The 17,271-nt window shown below is 35.3% G+C and overlaps 2 protein-coding genes and 1 pseudogene across 2 annotated transcripts; all 3 read right to left on the bottom strand.

Moving 5' to 3' along the window:
- Positions 1-2,877: 2,877 nt before the first annotated feature.
- LOC123577189 lies at positions 2,878-3,938 on the bottom strand (annotated as a pseudogene).
- A 1,607-nt stretch (positions 3,939-5,545) lies between these two features.
- Positions 5,546-6,496, bottom strand: LOC123577116 (olfactory receptor 14K1-like). Its single transcript, XM_045439106.1, has one exon. The coding sequence runs from the start codon at positions 6,494-6,496 to the stop codon at positions 5,546-5,548; it is 951 nt and encodes a 316-aa protein (XP_045295062.1).
- A 9,462-nt stretch (positions 6,497-15,958) lies between these two features.
- Positions 15,959-16,906, bottom strand: LOC123577084 (olfactory receptor 14A16-like). Its single transcript, XM_045438983.1, has one exon. It carries the CDS (start codon positions 16,904-16,906, stop codon positions 15,959-15,961), a length of 948 nt encoding a protein of 315 aa, XP_045294939.1.
- Positions 16,907-17,271: the final 365 nt, after the last annotated feature.

Here is a 17,271-nt window from a genome sequence, read left to right as displayed (position 1 = left end):
GTTGTTGTTGTTTCTTTACTTGTTTGCACTCTCTCTATATCTCTTTTTTTTCCTTATTTGTTTTAAGATTAAATATCACTGGCCTGCACAGAAATATTTATTGAACAAGAAATAAACTCGAGAGATGGTTTAGGTGGCTTTTGTGGTAACATAACAAAGAATTGTAGTGGTGTGAACAAGTAAAGTCACAGATGATATGAACAATTGTTTTTAGATATCAGAAATATTTGGAGTAGGAGAGAATATTACTTGATATAAATTATCTGAAAAAGATAACATGAAGTAGAAAATCATGACCAGATCCTTGGGTTCCACTAAAAAGTAGAAGCTGAATTAAGGAGAAATTCAATGCAGGATAAAAAAAGGGGCACTTAGGGCAGAAAATTATGAGTGTATAGTTGTCACAGATGCCTAGAGAATATCATGTTTGAAGAATGAGGAGTGGTCAATGCTGTTGAATACATAGGCAAAAGACTGTTTCCTGCTAATCATTAGTAAGAGAATTTTGCAGCTACGGTGGCTTTTGGACATTAACTTCAATGTCAGCTCTTCCCTGGATTTCCAGTAGTCAACCACTGGGCTTGAACTGACATATCAGCTCTCCCCTGGATTTTCAGCCTTCTAGCACACACTGCAGATTTTGCATTGCCAGATTACATAATTGCATTAGCCAGTTTCTTAAGATAAGTGTGTATTTACTTATCTACAAAGTTTGACTTTTCTTTTTATTTAATTCTACATATAGATAATAACATAGAGTGTTTTTTGCTTGTTTCACTTAGAAATATGTCCTTCTGACAACTTATCTATAGACAAAGATAGATATATAAACGATAGATAGATGATGTGTAGATAGATACATAGATGATAGATGGAAAGATAGAAAGATAGATAGATAGATAGATGATAGATGGATAGACCTATCTATCTATACACACATCCATCCTATTTGTTCTGTTCCCTCCCTCCCTGGAGAATTTGAATATAGAGATCATCCAAGATCACTTTTGCTAGGGAAAGACATAGATTGGGAGAAGAAGGACCTGGGAAATGGATGGCAGACATTTGTGTGGACACAGACAATACTTGCAACTTTGAAGCTAAAATACTGGAACATTCTTTGATGATGTAAGAATTCCACACTATCCCCCTTACTTGCAAGAATCAACTAACACATATGCAGAATTTTTCCATTGGCTTCACCTGTGAGAATTGTTTACCAGGTGAAAGTCTCTTCTTGACATGTTTCCAAACTTTCCTAATTTCTTCCAATAACATAGGGAGACTAAGTTTCCAGCACAGCATTGCAGAAGCATAGAACCTATATTGAAAACTATTGCTATGAACTAAAAATAGTAACAGGATATTAACAACCTATGGTGGAAGAAATCTGGATAACATGTATGGAAGTTGATTCTAAGGTTATTAGATCAAAGAGAATGTAATATAAAACTGGATAGGACAGTACTCATTTCCACAGGTATACTCATCCAAAGTTTATAATTTATTGTGTTCCTTGAGTACCTGAGAAGAGTACTAATAGTCTACGGTATTGGCTAATTGAGGTCTGAATTTAAGGGTGGCCTATAGTAAATGAGACTGAGATGCCAAAACTTCTGTCAGTCACAGTTTAGTAAGGACACAAAGGCTCAGAGAAATGGGGATATGTTACCATCAATTTCCCAAGTCATATGTTATCTGTACTCCTTAGAAGGCCCAGAGAACATTTTTTTGTTGTTGTCCTTGTTTTGTCATAATAATATACATATTTGTAAACAGCACCAAAATCCTACAGCAGCTCATGCTGCTAATCCTCAGCAGTCCATGAATACAAGTAGGGATTCCACTTTGATTCTATTTGTTTCCCTAATTTCAAATAGTTGTAGGTATCTTAAAGTGGTTTAAAAATCAAATGTCTGCAGTGACACATTCTTCATGAAGGTTTTAGAAGTGAAATATATAAATGGATAAAGAGCCAGGAGACAGGAAAATTACTGTTCTAATTAGCAAAAGTATACCTCTAATACTTATAATATGGATTTGCAGGGATTCAAGGCAATTAAAATTCAAAGTCATATCTATTGAGAAGATCTCTCTTTGAGGAATAATCCTGCAATCTACCACACTTGTAAATATTTATTTTTTTACATTTTATTTTTCTATTATTATAAAGTATAATTGATGAATAAAATTGAATATAACTAAAGTGTACAATGTGATGATTTTATACACATATACACTGTGAAGTGATTATAAGCGTTAACATATTAACTCACATAATTATCTTTTTTTTGCCACAAAAATTAAAGATCTCAGAAAATTTCTTTTTTATTATTTCAAGTTTTTATTTAAATTTTAACATAAAGTTAACATAAAGTGTAATATTGGTTTCAGCAGTAGAATTTAGTGATTCACCACTTATATATAACACCTGTGCTCATCACATCACATAGAGTGCCCTCCTTAATACCCATCACCGATTTAGCCCATCCCCCACTTAATTTCCAGCAACTCATCATTTATTCTCTATAGTTAAGAGTCTCTTATAGTTTGCATCCCTCTCTCTATTTTTCTTCCTTCCTCTATGTTCATCTTTTTTGTTTCTTAAATTCCACATATGAGTGAAACCATTTCTTTCTCTGACTGACTGACTTATTTTGCCAGGTATAATACACTCTAGCTCCATCCACGTCATTGCAATTGTATTGTATTGTAAATAATGCTGCAATAAACATTAGAGTACATATATCACTTCAAAATGATGATTATATTACATTGCATAAATGCTTAAATGTGACATTGCTGGATTTTACAGTGGTTCTATTTTTTTTTTTTTTGAGAAATTTCCATACTGTTTTCCATTATGACTCTATGAATTCACATTCTAACCAACAGTGTATTAATGTGGCCTGCGGTCACATTCAGGTTGTTCCTGATGATGATGTGGGAGACAGCTTTAAACAGGAACCACAAGTTCTTGGTGTGGTTGGCACAGGTGAAGTGCATGTAGATCTCCTTGGTATCCTTGCTCTTGTGCAGGGTCTCAGAATTACCTTGGATGTGGCTGGCTACCTGGTCATATTTCTTGGCCCCTCTGTACTCTGGGAAACAGGTGGTATCGGGGTGTGGGTGATCTGCTCAAACAAGTTCTTGTTGAGGACAAGGATAATGGACCAGTCTGTGACCACTGGTTGTTGGAGAAGTCATTGTCAAAGAGCTTCATGTTCTGGTGCATATGGTGCATCTCCTCATCCTCTGCTAACACAGGTCATGCAGGAGATGATGGCTGTGACACTCTCAGAGCAGTGGATCCACTTCTTTGATTCAGACCGAGACTGCCCACATCAAATATCTTGAGGGTAAGTCCCTGAGGTGAGGTGTGTCTCCATGATGCCAGTAGTCTTCTCTTGAGACCATGGCACGTCCTGCTCTGTGGGGATGTAGTTACTCCATGTGATGCTCCCCAGGGCAGTGAGGTCAAAGGCAGCAGAGCAATGGGGCTGGCACTCCAGCCAGCAGCCAGAGCCTACCTGCAGGCCAGGGTCAGACCTAAGCCTGTGGATGACACTGGGCAGACCCTCAGGAAGCACCCCCTGCCCTCAGCAGTTCAGGACAGTGAAAACAGCTGCCTGGCGTCATGTGTACAGGAAGGGCCAGCAAATTCTATCTTCAGATAGTCCACGGCTTTGACAATGGCCATGATGGGCTGGATGGTGATGCTGTAGAGGACTGCCTGGGACTGCCAGCCTCCTGGATGTTCTTCCTTTGCTTGACAGTGATGCTCTTCCCTGACTCCTCAGCACCCAAAAGTAGCAGCTTCACCTCCCGTATCACCTTCACCTCCCGTATCACCTTTTCATCATCACCCAACAGGTTTTGTAGATCATCTTAGAGCCCTGGGCCGCTGTCCTGTCCTAGGCACTCATGCTGCAACCCATTCCCTGTCCCCTGCCAAGCCCACTGACACATTCCACTCCCACTGCCAACCCTCCACAGTGCTTTGGTTGTCAGTATCCAATCTTTATATATTGAGTCTCAACAACTACAGTCACATAGGAATTAAAGACATGACTATTTGAAGAATCACAATTAATTTTAAAAAATAATAAAATAAAAAGTAATAAAAATTAAATCTATTCAAATGAGATATTAAAAATCCAATCTCAGAATACTAACATTAAATATTAAAAATAGTTTATTTTAGGGGCACCTGGAGGCTCAGCAGTTTGAGCAGCCAACTTTTGCTCAGGTCATAATCTCACATTTTGTGGGTTTGAGCCTGCAGGGAGCTTGTGGCTGTGAGTGCAGAGCCCACCTCAGATCCTCTGTCCCTGTCACTTGACCCCTCCCCTGCTCCCTCTCTCTCTCTAAAAAAAAATACTTTATTTATTTATAATAGTGGATAAATACACTAATATATTCCATATAAAATAAAAATAGTGTATAAAAATTAGCAGATAAAGGGATAAAATCTAAATTATTCCTCAAAATTATGAACATATTGATACATTTTTGTTCTTTTCAATATGTTTTAACTTTAATTAAAACTTTTAGTTTCATAGTCTGTATACTTATTCTGAACAAATTCTGATTTAAGTGATTTTATACAGAGAAGTATTCAATGCTTTTGTTAAATTTTTGTTGCTGCTGTAACAAATTATCACAAACTCTGTGTTTTATCATCACGTACATGTATTATTTTATTTTATTATTTTTAATTTTTTAAGTTTATTTTTTTTATTTTTTAATTTTGAGAGAGTGAGAGACAGAGCTTGCAGGAGGGGGAGAGAGAGAGAGGGAGAGAGACGATCTCAAGTAGGCTCTGCACAGTCAGAACTATAGATCATGACCTGTGCCAAAACCAAGAATTGGATGCTTTCCCAACTGAGCCACCCAGGTGCCGGTAAAGTGCTGTAATTTAGAAATCCAACACCAATCACACGGGGGGCTAAAGTGTAGGAGCAGCTGGTATGGTTGCATTATTTTCTTGGGTCTCCACTGAACTATCTGTTCCTTGCATTTTCTAGTCTTGAGGCTGCCTCTGTCTATATCTGGGCTCATGACCACCTTCCATATTCAAAGCCAATAAGGGAAGACCACTCTTCATAAACACATCTCCTTCTAACAAAGCTTTGAGAAGTTCTGCCTTTAACAGTTTATGATTAGATTAGGACCCCTTAGGTAGTCCAGGATAAACACCTTAACTAATACTCCTTAGTTGAATTACATCCACAGAGTTCCTTGTGCCACGTAAAGTACTATATTAAGTTTAAAAAAATTGGTACATGGACATCTTCAGTAAGCCACTTGAAAAACTGTCATATGTCTATAAAGCTTAATTTGCATGCACAAATTCTAGGTAATGAATATGCACTCTTGGAGGTTCTGAGATAATGACTGTTTATTCATAATCATAAACATGTCAATTTTATCCTAGCACTTTTAAATAAGGTGAATATTTTGTTGTATAGATATTGAGGTCCACATTAGATTATAAGAAGCCAAAGGATTAAAAAAATGGACTTTGGCTTTATAGATACTAGTTCTATTGTTTTTCTCCATAGAATCTATAACGACTTACTTTCCACAGAAACTTCCTCAGAGATTCCTTAATTTCCTTGTTCCTTAGGCTGTAGATGATGGGGTTCAAAGATGGAGGCAATACAGAATAGAATACAGACACCAAGAAATCCACAAGATGTGGGGAATCAGGGACTGGCTTTAGATAGGCCATGGTACCTGTTACGATAAATGTTGTTACAACTATGAGATGGGGGGTACAAGTGGAAAAGGTTTTTGACCACTTTTGTGATGATGGTATTCTCAACACTGTATTGAAAATGCAAATATATGAAAATCCAATGGACACCAAACAGAAAAGTGCATACATAACCCCAATTGCCTCACTAATATCAATGGTGATATGAGTCTTTGAGCAAGAAACCTTCAGTAGGGAGGGGACATCACAGAAAAACTGAGGAAGATTTCTAGAGCCACAAAAAGATAAAGAGAAAGTACCAGATGAGTATAAGACCCCAAAGATACTCCCAAGAAGCCAGGAGGTGACTGTCATCCCCATACAGACTCTCCTGTTCATGATGATATTATAGTGCAGTGGACGACAGATGGCCACATAGCGGTCATAGGACATGGCTGTTAGAATGAAAAGCTCAGACCCAGCAAAGTGAATCACCAACAACACTTGTAATATGCATCCTGAAAAAGAAATGGTATTCTCATGGAATAAAGTGTTCATAATACATTTTGGAACTGTAATTGAAATAAGGCAGGCATCAAAAAGTGATAAGTTCTTCAGGAAGAAGTACATGGGAGTGTGAAGATACTGATCCAGAGTGATTAGGACAAAAATGAGAAGATTTCCCATAAGAGTTACCAAGTAAATAAGCAAAAACAGAAAGCCATGTATAATCTGGAGCTCCCTGGTGGCAGAGACTTCCATGAGGAAGAATTCCATCACTGCTGAGTGGTTGGCCATGTTTTCAATTCTATGCACATCCTCACTCTATATGACACAAAGGAGAGTAAAGACACAACATCAGGTACATGCTAGGCCTTCCTCCTTTCCAATACTGTTTTTGATTCCTGTAAGAATTCATCTGTTTTGTGTTATAAGTCATGTACATTTTCGGTCTTCCTACATGCATGTCAAGGTTTATGACCTCCTCAATCTGCCACTTTTAGTATGTGTCTGAATTTGTAATAGGTTGAGTGAGCAGATCAGGAAGAATAGGAAGAAAGAATAGGAAAATTGCTTTCATTTATGGGACTTCATAAATTGGCTGATGAAACATGTATCTTTATAAAATATATCCTGAATTATTAGTTCAATATGCTAAACAAAGCCTTTACTACAACAGAATCATTTTTAAAGCATTTCAGGCAATAGAAGGTAATCAATGAATATTATTGTAAAAGCAAATGCTTTTACACATTACCTTTATCACCCCAAAAAGTAAGAAAAAATTTTGTATTTAATTTTATGATAAAATACATCACACTACATGGTAAAAAATGAGGGGTGCTTGAGTAGCTCAATCATTTAAGTGTCTGACTCTTGATTTCAGCTCAAGTCATGATCTCATCATTGGTGAGATTGAGCCCCACATCTGGTCTGCATTAACAGCATGGAACCTGCTTGGGATTCTCTCCTTCTCTCTCTATCCCTCCCCCACTTGCACCTGTGTGCAATCTGTCTATCAAAATGAAAAATAAACATTTTTTTAAAAAACAAATAAATGAAAAACAATGAGATTTATGGTATAAAGAAAATGCAAATGTGAACAGGAAATTAATAAATATGGAGTTGTGTCATTACCATGAAATAAGCAATAGTAGTGATAGATGTAATGTGGGAGAAGGATATGGAATATGGGGGAAGGTCTACCTCTCCCAACTCACTGGCTGCTTATACATCTACTCAACCACATGTGTTCATGAACACTCACAATCTTGCAGACATTCATTCCCAGGATGTTTATCCAATGTTTTTTATCGTCAAAATGGTAGCACACTTTACAGGAAAAGCGGTTGAAATAAAAGTGAATATGATAAATAGAAACAGATTAACGATGAATAACATCCTTGGCAAAAATATTTCCTTTAATGATAGGTTACTTAGTATCTGAGAAAAATACAATGTAGGAAATATTTTATAAAAACAACACAGGGGCACCTGGGTGGTTCAGTCTGTTGGGCGGCCGACTTCGGCTCAGGTCATGATCTCAGATTCATGAGTTCAAGCCCCGCGTCAGGCTCTGTGTTGACAGCTCGGAGCCTAGAGCCTGCTTGGGATTCTCTGTTTCCATCTTTCTCTGCCAGTCTCCTGCTCACGCTCTGTGTCTCTTTTCAAAAATAAATTAAAAAAATAAAACAAAATTTAAAAAAACTAAAAGCAATACTGAATAATTAAATGGAAAAAGCTTGGAACTATGTATTAACATACAAGAAATTTAGCTGTAGACCCCTTGTGGCTTTCTACAAAATATCTACTTGTTACTAAGTTTTTAAATTATTTAAATTCAAGTTAGTTAACATATAGTGTTACTACTTCTGCAGGAGTAAAAGCCAGTGATTCATCTCTTACACATGACACCCAGTGCTCATCCTAAAAAGTGTCTTCCTTAATGCCCATCACCCATTTAACCTGTCCCCCACCTCCCCTACAGCAACCCTTAGTTTATCTCTGTACTTAAATGTCTCTTATGGTTTGCCTCCTTCTCTCTTTTTAAAAAAAAAATATTTTATTTGTTTTTAAGGCAGAGAGAGACAGAGCATGAGTGGGGATGGGGCAGAGAGAGAGGGAGACACAGAATTGGAAGCAGGCTCCAGGCTCTGAGCTGTGAGCACAGAGCCCCACGTGGGGCTCAAACTCACAAACGGTGAGATCGTGACCTGAGCCGAAGTCGGACGCTTAACCAACTGAGCCACCCAGGCGCCCCTCCTTCTCTTTTTTTTATCTTAGTTTTCCTTCCCTTCCCCTATGTTTATCCATTTTTGTTTCTTAAATTCCACATATGAGTGAAATCATATGATATTTGTCTTTCTCTGACTTATAGGCATTTATTAAAAGGATACAAAAATGCCGATTCAAAGGGCCACATTTACCCCAATGTTTATAGCAGCGCTATAAGTGATAGCCAGATTATGGAAAGAGTCCAAATGTCCAACTGACAAATGGATGGAAAGATGTGGTATACATACATATATATATATATATATATATATATATATATATATATATGTGTGTGTGTGTGTGTATACATATATATATATGTATATATATACACATATATATTCTTTTTTACTAATGTTTAAAAAAAGAAAGAGGATCTCAACTGAATTCTATCTGATATGTCAAGCTTTCACAGATTCTTGAAAGAGAGGAGTAAACAACTATCCTAGATAATACAGTAGCACCTTTAAAAGGCTCATATTACATGGGTGGCATCAATATGAATTTTAGAAATTTAATGTGTAATTCAAACTAAGAAAGCTATCAATGTAATGTGTAATTTATCTCCTAGTGTAAGGACTACAGTATTTTGGTTTTTATAACATCCAGTGCTCATCACAAGAAGTGCCCTCCTTAATACCTATCACCGCTTTAGCCCATTCCCCAACCACTTCCCTCCATTAACTTTGTTCTCTATCCTTTTTTTTTTTAATTTTTTTTTCAACGTTTATTTATTTTTGGGACAGAGAGAGACAGAGCATGAACGGGGGAGGGACAGAGAGAGAGGGAGACACAGAATCGGAAACAGGCTCCAGGTTCTGAGCCATGAGCCCAGAGCCTGATGCGGGGCTCGAACTCACGGACCGTGAGATCGTGACCTGGCTGAAGTCGGACGCTTAACCGACTGCGCCACCCAGGCGCCCCTGTTCTCTATCCTTAAGAGATTTTTAAGGTTTGGTTCTCTCTCTCTCTCCCATTAGTAAACAAATATTCTAGATAATACAGTAGCACCCTTAGATGGTTCATATTAAAAGTGTGACATCAATATACATGTTAGAAAATTAATTTGTATTTCAAACCCATAAGACTATCAAGGTAATTTATAATTTATTTCCTCATGTAAGGACTACAATTTTTTTAATTTTTCTTTTATTGAGGCATATCATAAAAATATAATGAGTGCATTCATCATGAATGTAGAATTTGGTGTAAGGACCATTTTAACCTGGTACTTCTTATGGATGATTCCCCTGAAAAAGTATAAGAAGTTGAGATGGAAGGAATCTTGTCTGCTTTGGTGTTTGGCAATTAGGAAGCAGTGAAACCTAAAACAAATCTCACTGCTATGTTAGAGTGACTTTCTTTCCCAGCCAGATTGCACTGTTGAGTAAAAGGTTAGCAAATTTTCCCAAGATATGCAGAAGATACAGTAGGTTTTTATTATATCTTTACTAATAAAATCATTGGATATATATTTTTGGAATTACTTATTCCCATAAAACTCAGAATTTTCACTGTTTTATTTATATTTTTCCAAGTAACTATCTTCTTAGAGGACACATTAAAAAAAATAAGTTTATTTATTTATTTGAGAAAGAGAGGGAGAGAGAGAGAGGAGAGAGAGAAAGTGCATAAGTGGCGGAGGGGAAGAGAGAGGGAGACAGAGAATCCCAAGCAGGCTCTGCACTCTCAGCCCTGAGCCAGAATAAGGGATCAAACTCACAAACTGTGAGATCATGACCTGAGCCAAGATAGAGTCAGATGCTTAACCAACTGAGCCACCCAGGCACCCCTGAGAGGACACATTTAGAATATACATTTTTGTGATGTAGAAAAAGAATCATTTGTCTAAGTCTTCTTTCAATATCCTATTTTTCACCCTTCTGGAAATGACAAAACTAAAAGCAATTTATTGGAAATGACTAAAAACTAAATGCATTGACAAAAGTTAAAGGAAAATGTGGAGACAGGATGGTAAAAATGACAGAAGACCAAAGAAGACATTTTTCCATTAAGCACTGTAATTAACATATTTTCTTATTGAGGACATTTGATTTTTACTGTCTGGCCCTTCTCCTTTCCACTACAAAATAGAGAGATTGGATTCATGTTTCCTGTGAAACTTTCATCTTTAACCTGGGTTTATTGTTTACAGTTCATAATATATTGATGAAATTCAAGTGTGTGATGAAATTAATAATTTTGAATATTATATTTCAGTCCAATTTGAATGCCACAGCAACACCCTCAGTTAAGAATTGGTGTTATCACCATATTGTACAAGATAAGCTTAGGGAGCTTTAAAAATTTGTTCAGATTCACACTCATAAAAAGTGAAAGAGAGGATTCCTTTTGCTATGTAGATTTGTTTTGACTCAATATGTTTTTATTCTTTATGAAATATCATTGAACAGTTGGTGTCATTTTTTTTAGGTCTAAGATTTCATAGAGGATGTTTAGTGAGATTTTCTTTGTGATATTATAAATATGATTCAAATTTAGTTTCATGTCCATGGTAAAATAAGGCAATACATATCTTTGATTCCTAATAATTTCCATTGGAATCATCATTTTCACAGAGCCTGAATCAGACATAACACCTCATAGATATGCTGTCTAGACAAAGACTGTGATCTTTGCTATCTTGGCCTCCTATTTAATTCTGGCCATTTTAAGGGGGATTCTTCAAGCAATTAAAATGAATACTTAATAGGAAATGTATATAAACATTTGTATATGTCATGCTACTTACATATATCAGCTATTTGAAATGAACTTTTTCAAAGAGAAAGGCATTTTTGCACCTTTCTGGTCAAAAGTAGCCCATGGAGGCTTTTTTTTAACCCATTTATGCTCCTACAAATTTGTGAATCCCCAATGTTTATGCTCACCTGCTGTGATTCAAAATTCTAATGTTATGTTGATTACCAAAATCTTCTTTTTCTTTCAGCTCTTCTGCTATTCATGGTATGAGAGGGAAATTAATGAAGTTCATCTTGTCTGAGGTTTTCCACTCATAGTTTCAAAGTGCATAAAATTCTTTTCAATTTGTTATATGTGACCTTTTGGGGAAACTATGGTCTTGCAGAGAAGCTATTTTCCCTTAAATACTATGAGTACATTCCTGTGTGAAACATTTCAACCAGGAGTAATCATGGGATGTAGCCCTGGCATGAATATCTGACACCTCACAGTCTTGCTTTTGAGCCGTCATCTTGTCCCAGGTGTATCATTAGAAATATCTTATCAGGCCTCTTCAAATAGGAAAAACAGGGGATAGAGCCCAGTGCACTATATTTAATGTTAGATTTAAATCAAGAGAGAATGAAAATATATGTTCTAAATTATATAACAAGCTGAATATTGATCTGGTATATATATTTGAGGGTGCAAATAAATTTGGTTTTAATTGTTTTGTTATTTATATTTATAGCACTGTGTATTGTTTTTCCCAAGTTTGTAAAATCTGCTTTCATTTAAAATATTTACCATGAAAATCCAAGAGAAGAACACAGACAGCAACCTCTTTAACCTCAACTGTAGCAATTTCTTACCAGACACATCCCCAGAGGCAAGGGAAACAAAAGCATAAATAAACTATTGGAAGTTCACACACACACACACACACACACACACACACACACACATTCTGTCCAGCAGAGGAAGAAAAAATCATCAAAACAGGCTACATAAGGGGAGAAGATATTTCCAAATCACATATCTGATCAATTGTTAATATCCAAAACATATAAAGAACTTATCAAACTCAACACCTAAAAGCCAAATAACCCAGTGAAGAAATGGGAAATGGGCAGAAGACATAAATGACACTTTTCCAAAGAAGACATCCAGAAGGCTCACAGACACGTGAAAAGATGCTCAGCGTGATTCATCATCAAGGAAATACAAATCAAAACCATGATGAGATACCACCTCACACCTGCCAGAATGGCTAAAATTAACAACTCAAACAACAGCAGATGTTGGTAAGCATACAGAGAAAGGGAAACCCTCTTATAATGTTGATGGAAATGCACACTGGTGCAGCCACTCTGGGAAACAGCGAAGAAGTTTCTCAAAAAGTTGAAAATACAACTACCCTACCACCCAGCAGTCACACTACCCTGTACCGATAGAATATGAAAATACAGATTTGAAGGGGCAGATGCACCCCAATGTTTATAGCAGCACTATCAACAGTAGCCAAACTATGGAAAAAACCCAAATGTCCATCAACTGATGAATGGATTAAGAAGAGGTGGTATAAATATATAAAAGAGACTATTACTCTGCCATCAAAAAGAAAGAAATCTTGCCCTTATCAATAATGTGGATGGAACTAGAGTGTTATGCTAAGCCAAATGGGTCAGAGAAAGATATATACCATACGTTTTCACTAATATATGGAACTTAGGAAACAAAACAAAGGAGCAAATGGAAAAAGAGAGAGATAAGGCAACCAAGAAACAGAGTCTTAACTATAGAGAACAAGCTATGGTTACAGGATGGGAGTGAGATGGAGAGATGGGTTAATAGAGGATGGGGATTAAGGAGTGAACTACTTGTGATGAGCACTGGGTGTTGTATGGAAGTGTTGAATCACTTGATTGTACACCTGAAACTTATATTACACTGTATGTTAACTAACTGGGATTTCAATAAAACTTTTAAAAAAAGAATGAAATTAGATGTTGTATTACACCACACATGAAAGTTAACCCCAAATGGATTATGAGTTGACCTGAAAGAGTAAGTAACTAGAAGAAACATATGGAAAAATGCTCTTTGATATCAATCTTGGCAAAGATTTTTTAACTATGACCAAAAGCACAAGCAACAATTGCAAAAATCAACAAATGATACTGCATCAAATTAAAAACCTTTAGTTGTTTGTGACATGGGAGAAATTATTTGTAAATCATATTTTGGATAAGGTGTTAACATGTAAAAACATTTAAAAATCATATGATTAAAATGTTTTAACTAAATATGGATATATATATAAACATATATTAAAATATATACCTATATTTAATTAATTAAACATATGTAAATGCAAATAAACATATGTGAAATATAGATTTATAAATAAAAGTATATAAAAATCATCAGCAATTTTTAAATCCATTAAAAACTGGCAAAAGACATAAAAGTCATTCCTCTAAGGAAGACATATAAATGGTCACCAAGTATATAAAAAGGTGCTGAATATCACTAATAATCAAAGATATAGAAACTGAAATCACTATATGTCACATGATACACATTATTTGCCTTTTATCAAAATGAAAATTGAAAATAAGTGTGGTGAGACTGTAGAGAATAGTAGATCCTTGTATGTTATTGAAAGGCATGTAAATTCCAACACCCATTATAGAAAACAGTCTGAATGTTTCCCAATATATGTATTGTATTGTATATGTGTTTTCAATATATGTATTAACTACATTTTTTTTCTATCCATTTTATATCAGTGAAAAACAATAACACTTTTGTACAATGATGACAACAAATGTTAGCAGCTATATGTTTATTACAGGGTTCAGATAAATGTTGATTTACAGTAATATACAAATATTTTTAAAAACTTGCAAAAACCACTGGAGAATATTGGAAAATAATACCCACTATTGGAGAATAATATCAAAATATGTCTTTAGCTAATACAGAATAGTTTCTTTGTTAAGTTTAGATGGTTATAGTGTTAATTATTGGCTAACCGACTTAAGATTCATTTCTCACCATTTATTGATTCCAATTTTTTGTATAAAAGTCAGTAGTAGTTATCTTTCAGAATGTTTATGCAGAAATAAAGGAAATAATTGGCAAATTCACATGTATAACTTAGATATACTCAGAAATCTCATCTCCATCATCAAGTTCTCTGTTCCAAGACTAGAACAAACTAGCATCACATCACCTCCAATATTATCACAAAGAGGAAACATAAGGAAGAAACTTATGGGTAAAAACTAGTGAGATGCAAGAGAAGAAAACAACCAAATAATAAAGAAATTATGTTATAATTGATGACAAATCTGGAAAAATTTTTAAGAAAGAAGAAAAATAAATATGAGGTAAATGAGATGGACAGAAAGAAGACATATAGAAGGTCAAGAGTGTGAAGATAGTAGGGGGACATGAAGGGAGAGATGATGGAATAAAAGCTAAGATAATTTAAAAGTAAATTGTTTTTTTATTCAAAGGTATTCATACACATAAGTTAACCAGAAGTACATTTAAAATAATAAGAAATTAGGAGCGTGTGGGTCGCTAAGTCGGTTAAGCATCCGACTTCGACTCAGGTCATGATCGGTTTGTGGGTTCGAGACCCACATCAGGCTCTGTGCTGATAGCTTAGAGCCTGGAGCCTGCTTCAGATTCTGTCTCCCTCTCTCTCTGCCTCTCCCCTGTTCATTATCTGTCTCTGTCTCTCAACAATAAATAAATGTTAAAAAAATAATAAGAAATTTAATGTTAAAAAACAAGCATAAAAAGAAATAATTAAACTAAGAAATAAGTGAAAACAAACATACTAAAATTTAGAAAGTAAATTAAACTTTACTTTCAATTTCTTGCTATACAAATTTAAATTTCTACATAAATTTATGTGAAACATAAAAAGTTCAAAAATAAATGTATAAAGAATAAGTGTAGGAATAAAACGTGTTGTCTTTTTTAATTATCCTGTTACTGGATATGTGAGATTAACATACTATTTTTTTCTGTTTGGATTGCATAATGAGTATTGTCTCCTTTACAAACCAATTTCAGTACTTTAAAAAATGTCATTATGTGACTCTCACTGACACCAGCTAACATTATACTATACTTACAAAATTTTTCAAAGCCTGTTATAATTGTAATATTTGCAAGTCTAATATTGTGAGACTAATTTAGTAAATCAGTTAAAATGAGCTTGTAATATTATTCTTGCCAATACAAAGAAAGGAAAAAAATATAACAAATTTGGTATTACTGGTTTTCCATAACTACTGCAAGAGTAAGTTAGAAAAAAATTGCAATCTGTGACTATACTAAATTGTGTAAAATTTGAAATTATCATAAAATATTCCCAAGTGAGAATTAACCCAGGGCTGATTGGGTTAAATTTGAAATGAAAAACAATATTACATTATACCAGGGGCCTATTGATGTGAACACAGAGATTGAAACATTTCCCCTGAGTTAGAAATTGCTAAGACACTCCACCAACATTCAGACCCATGTAACCATGTAAATGCAGCATCCTGTGGAGCAATACCAATGATACAATGGATATCTAATAACTTTACAACAATTTGTATTAACCAGATATTTTGAAATTATTTGAATTTGTATTGGAAAATATTTTTATTTGTAATTTTTGAATTACATGTACAAACCAATAGTTTGATGCTACCAGATCATTATTATTGATAACAATTTGAAGGTAGGTAATAATTTGAAGTTAGTAGGTATCAGAGACATTGACATTTTGCATATTTATATATTTGGTATCATTTTCTCACCCAAAAATTTTCCAAGTGCCACTTTCATGTCCCTGTTTCTCAGGCTGTAAATTACAGGATTCAGGCTGGGAGGTAACAGAGAATATAACACAGACATAAAGAGGTTCAGTGATGATGGGGATTTTGAGGTTGAACCTAAATATGCAATACATCCAGAAAAGAGGAACAAGGCTACCACAGTTAGATGGGGCATGCAGGTGGAGAAGGTTTTAAACCTGCCTTGTGAAGAAGGAATTCTTAGAACTGTGGAAATAATATAAACATAGGAAGCAACCATTAAAATAAAACATACAAAAGCAAAACAACAACTAAGAATAATAAACTTATATTCTAGACTTTGCTCCCCAGAACAAGCAAGAGTAAGCAATGCTGGAATATCACAGAAAAATTGATGCACCATGTTTGGCCCACAGAAATGGACAGAGAATGTACCTGCAGCATGAATGGATCCATAGACACACCCACTAAACCATGATGCTGTCACCATCTGCACACAGGTACCTCTACTCATGATGGCCTCATAGCGCAGGGGACAGCAGATGGCAGCATAACGGTCATAGGACATCACTAGAAGGAGGGCAAACTCTGTGCCAGCAAAGAAAACAACAAGAAAAACCTGTGAGACACATCCCACAAAGGAGATGGAATGACTGTTGTTCAGAGAGTTCATGATGGATTTGGGGACAGTGACAGAAATATAACAGATATCAATCAAGGACAGATTTTTCAGGAAGAAATACATAGGGGATTGGAAATGCTGGTCAATGGTAGTGATTGTGATAATGAGCAAGTTGCCCATCAGTGCTTCCAGGTATATCAGCAAGAAGAATGTGGCATACAGTCTCTGAAGCACCTCATTATCGGGAAGTCCCAGGAGCAAAAATTGTGTTACTAGGGTCACATTTGTTAGTTTCTCAGGCATGATGATTCTTTTATCTGGAAACATAAGAAAAAAAATTCTTGTCATCTTCAGAATCTGTCTCTTTTTGTTGGTTCTGTTTTCGGTTTATTGTGAAGTTATTCTGAGGTAAAGCAAATCTTGCAGACTATAATTTCTTCAATGAATAGAGAAAGTATTATGTTAAGACAGTCATTTAGTCAGATGAGGAATTTTTTTCATGTGATATCCTAAAATTTATGCATAAAATAGAAAATATTACCTCAGACATCCATAGATGAGGGATTTTTTTTTTTACCTTGATGGAATAGGTTAAAAGTAGCAGGAAAATTTGGAATGAAATGGGTAATTTCTTTACCCATTCTTGGAAATTTGCTTTAGTTCATTGT

The sequence above is a fragment of the Leopardus geoffroyi genome, chromosome A1 (assembly GCF_018350155.1).
Source record: "Leopardus geoffroyi isolate Oge1 chromosome A1, O.geoffroyi_Oge1_pat1.0, whole genome shotgun sequence".
Classification (NCBI taxonomy): Eukaryota; Metazoa; Chordata; class Mammalia; order Carnivora; family Felidae; genus Leopardus; species Leopardus geoffroyi.
The sequence above is the reverse complement of the archived record's forward strand: the minus strand, read 5'-3'. Positions and strand labels throughout refer to the sequence as shown.

Coding starts and splice junctions, on each gene's coding strand:
- LOC123577116 (XM_045439106.1), bottom strand. CDS start 6,496: ATGGCCAACCACTCAGCAGTGATGGAATTCTTCCTCATGGAAGTCTCT.
- LOC123577084 (XM_045438983.1), bottom strand. CDS start 16,906: ATGCCTGAGAAACTAACAAATGTGACCCTAGTAACACAATTTTTGCTC.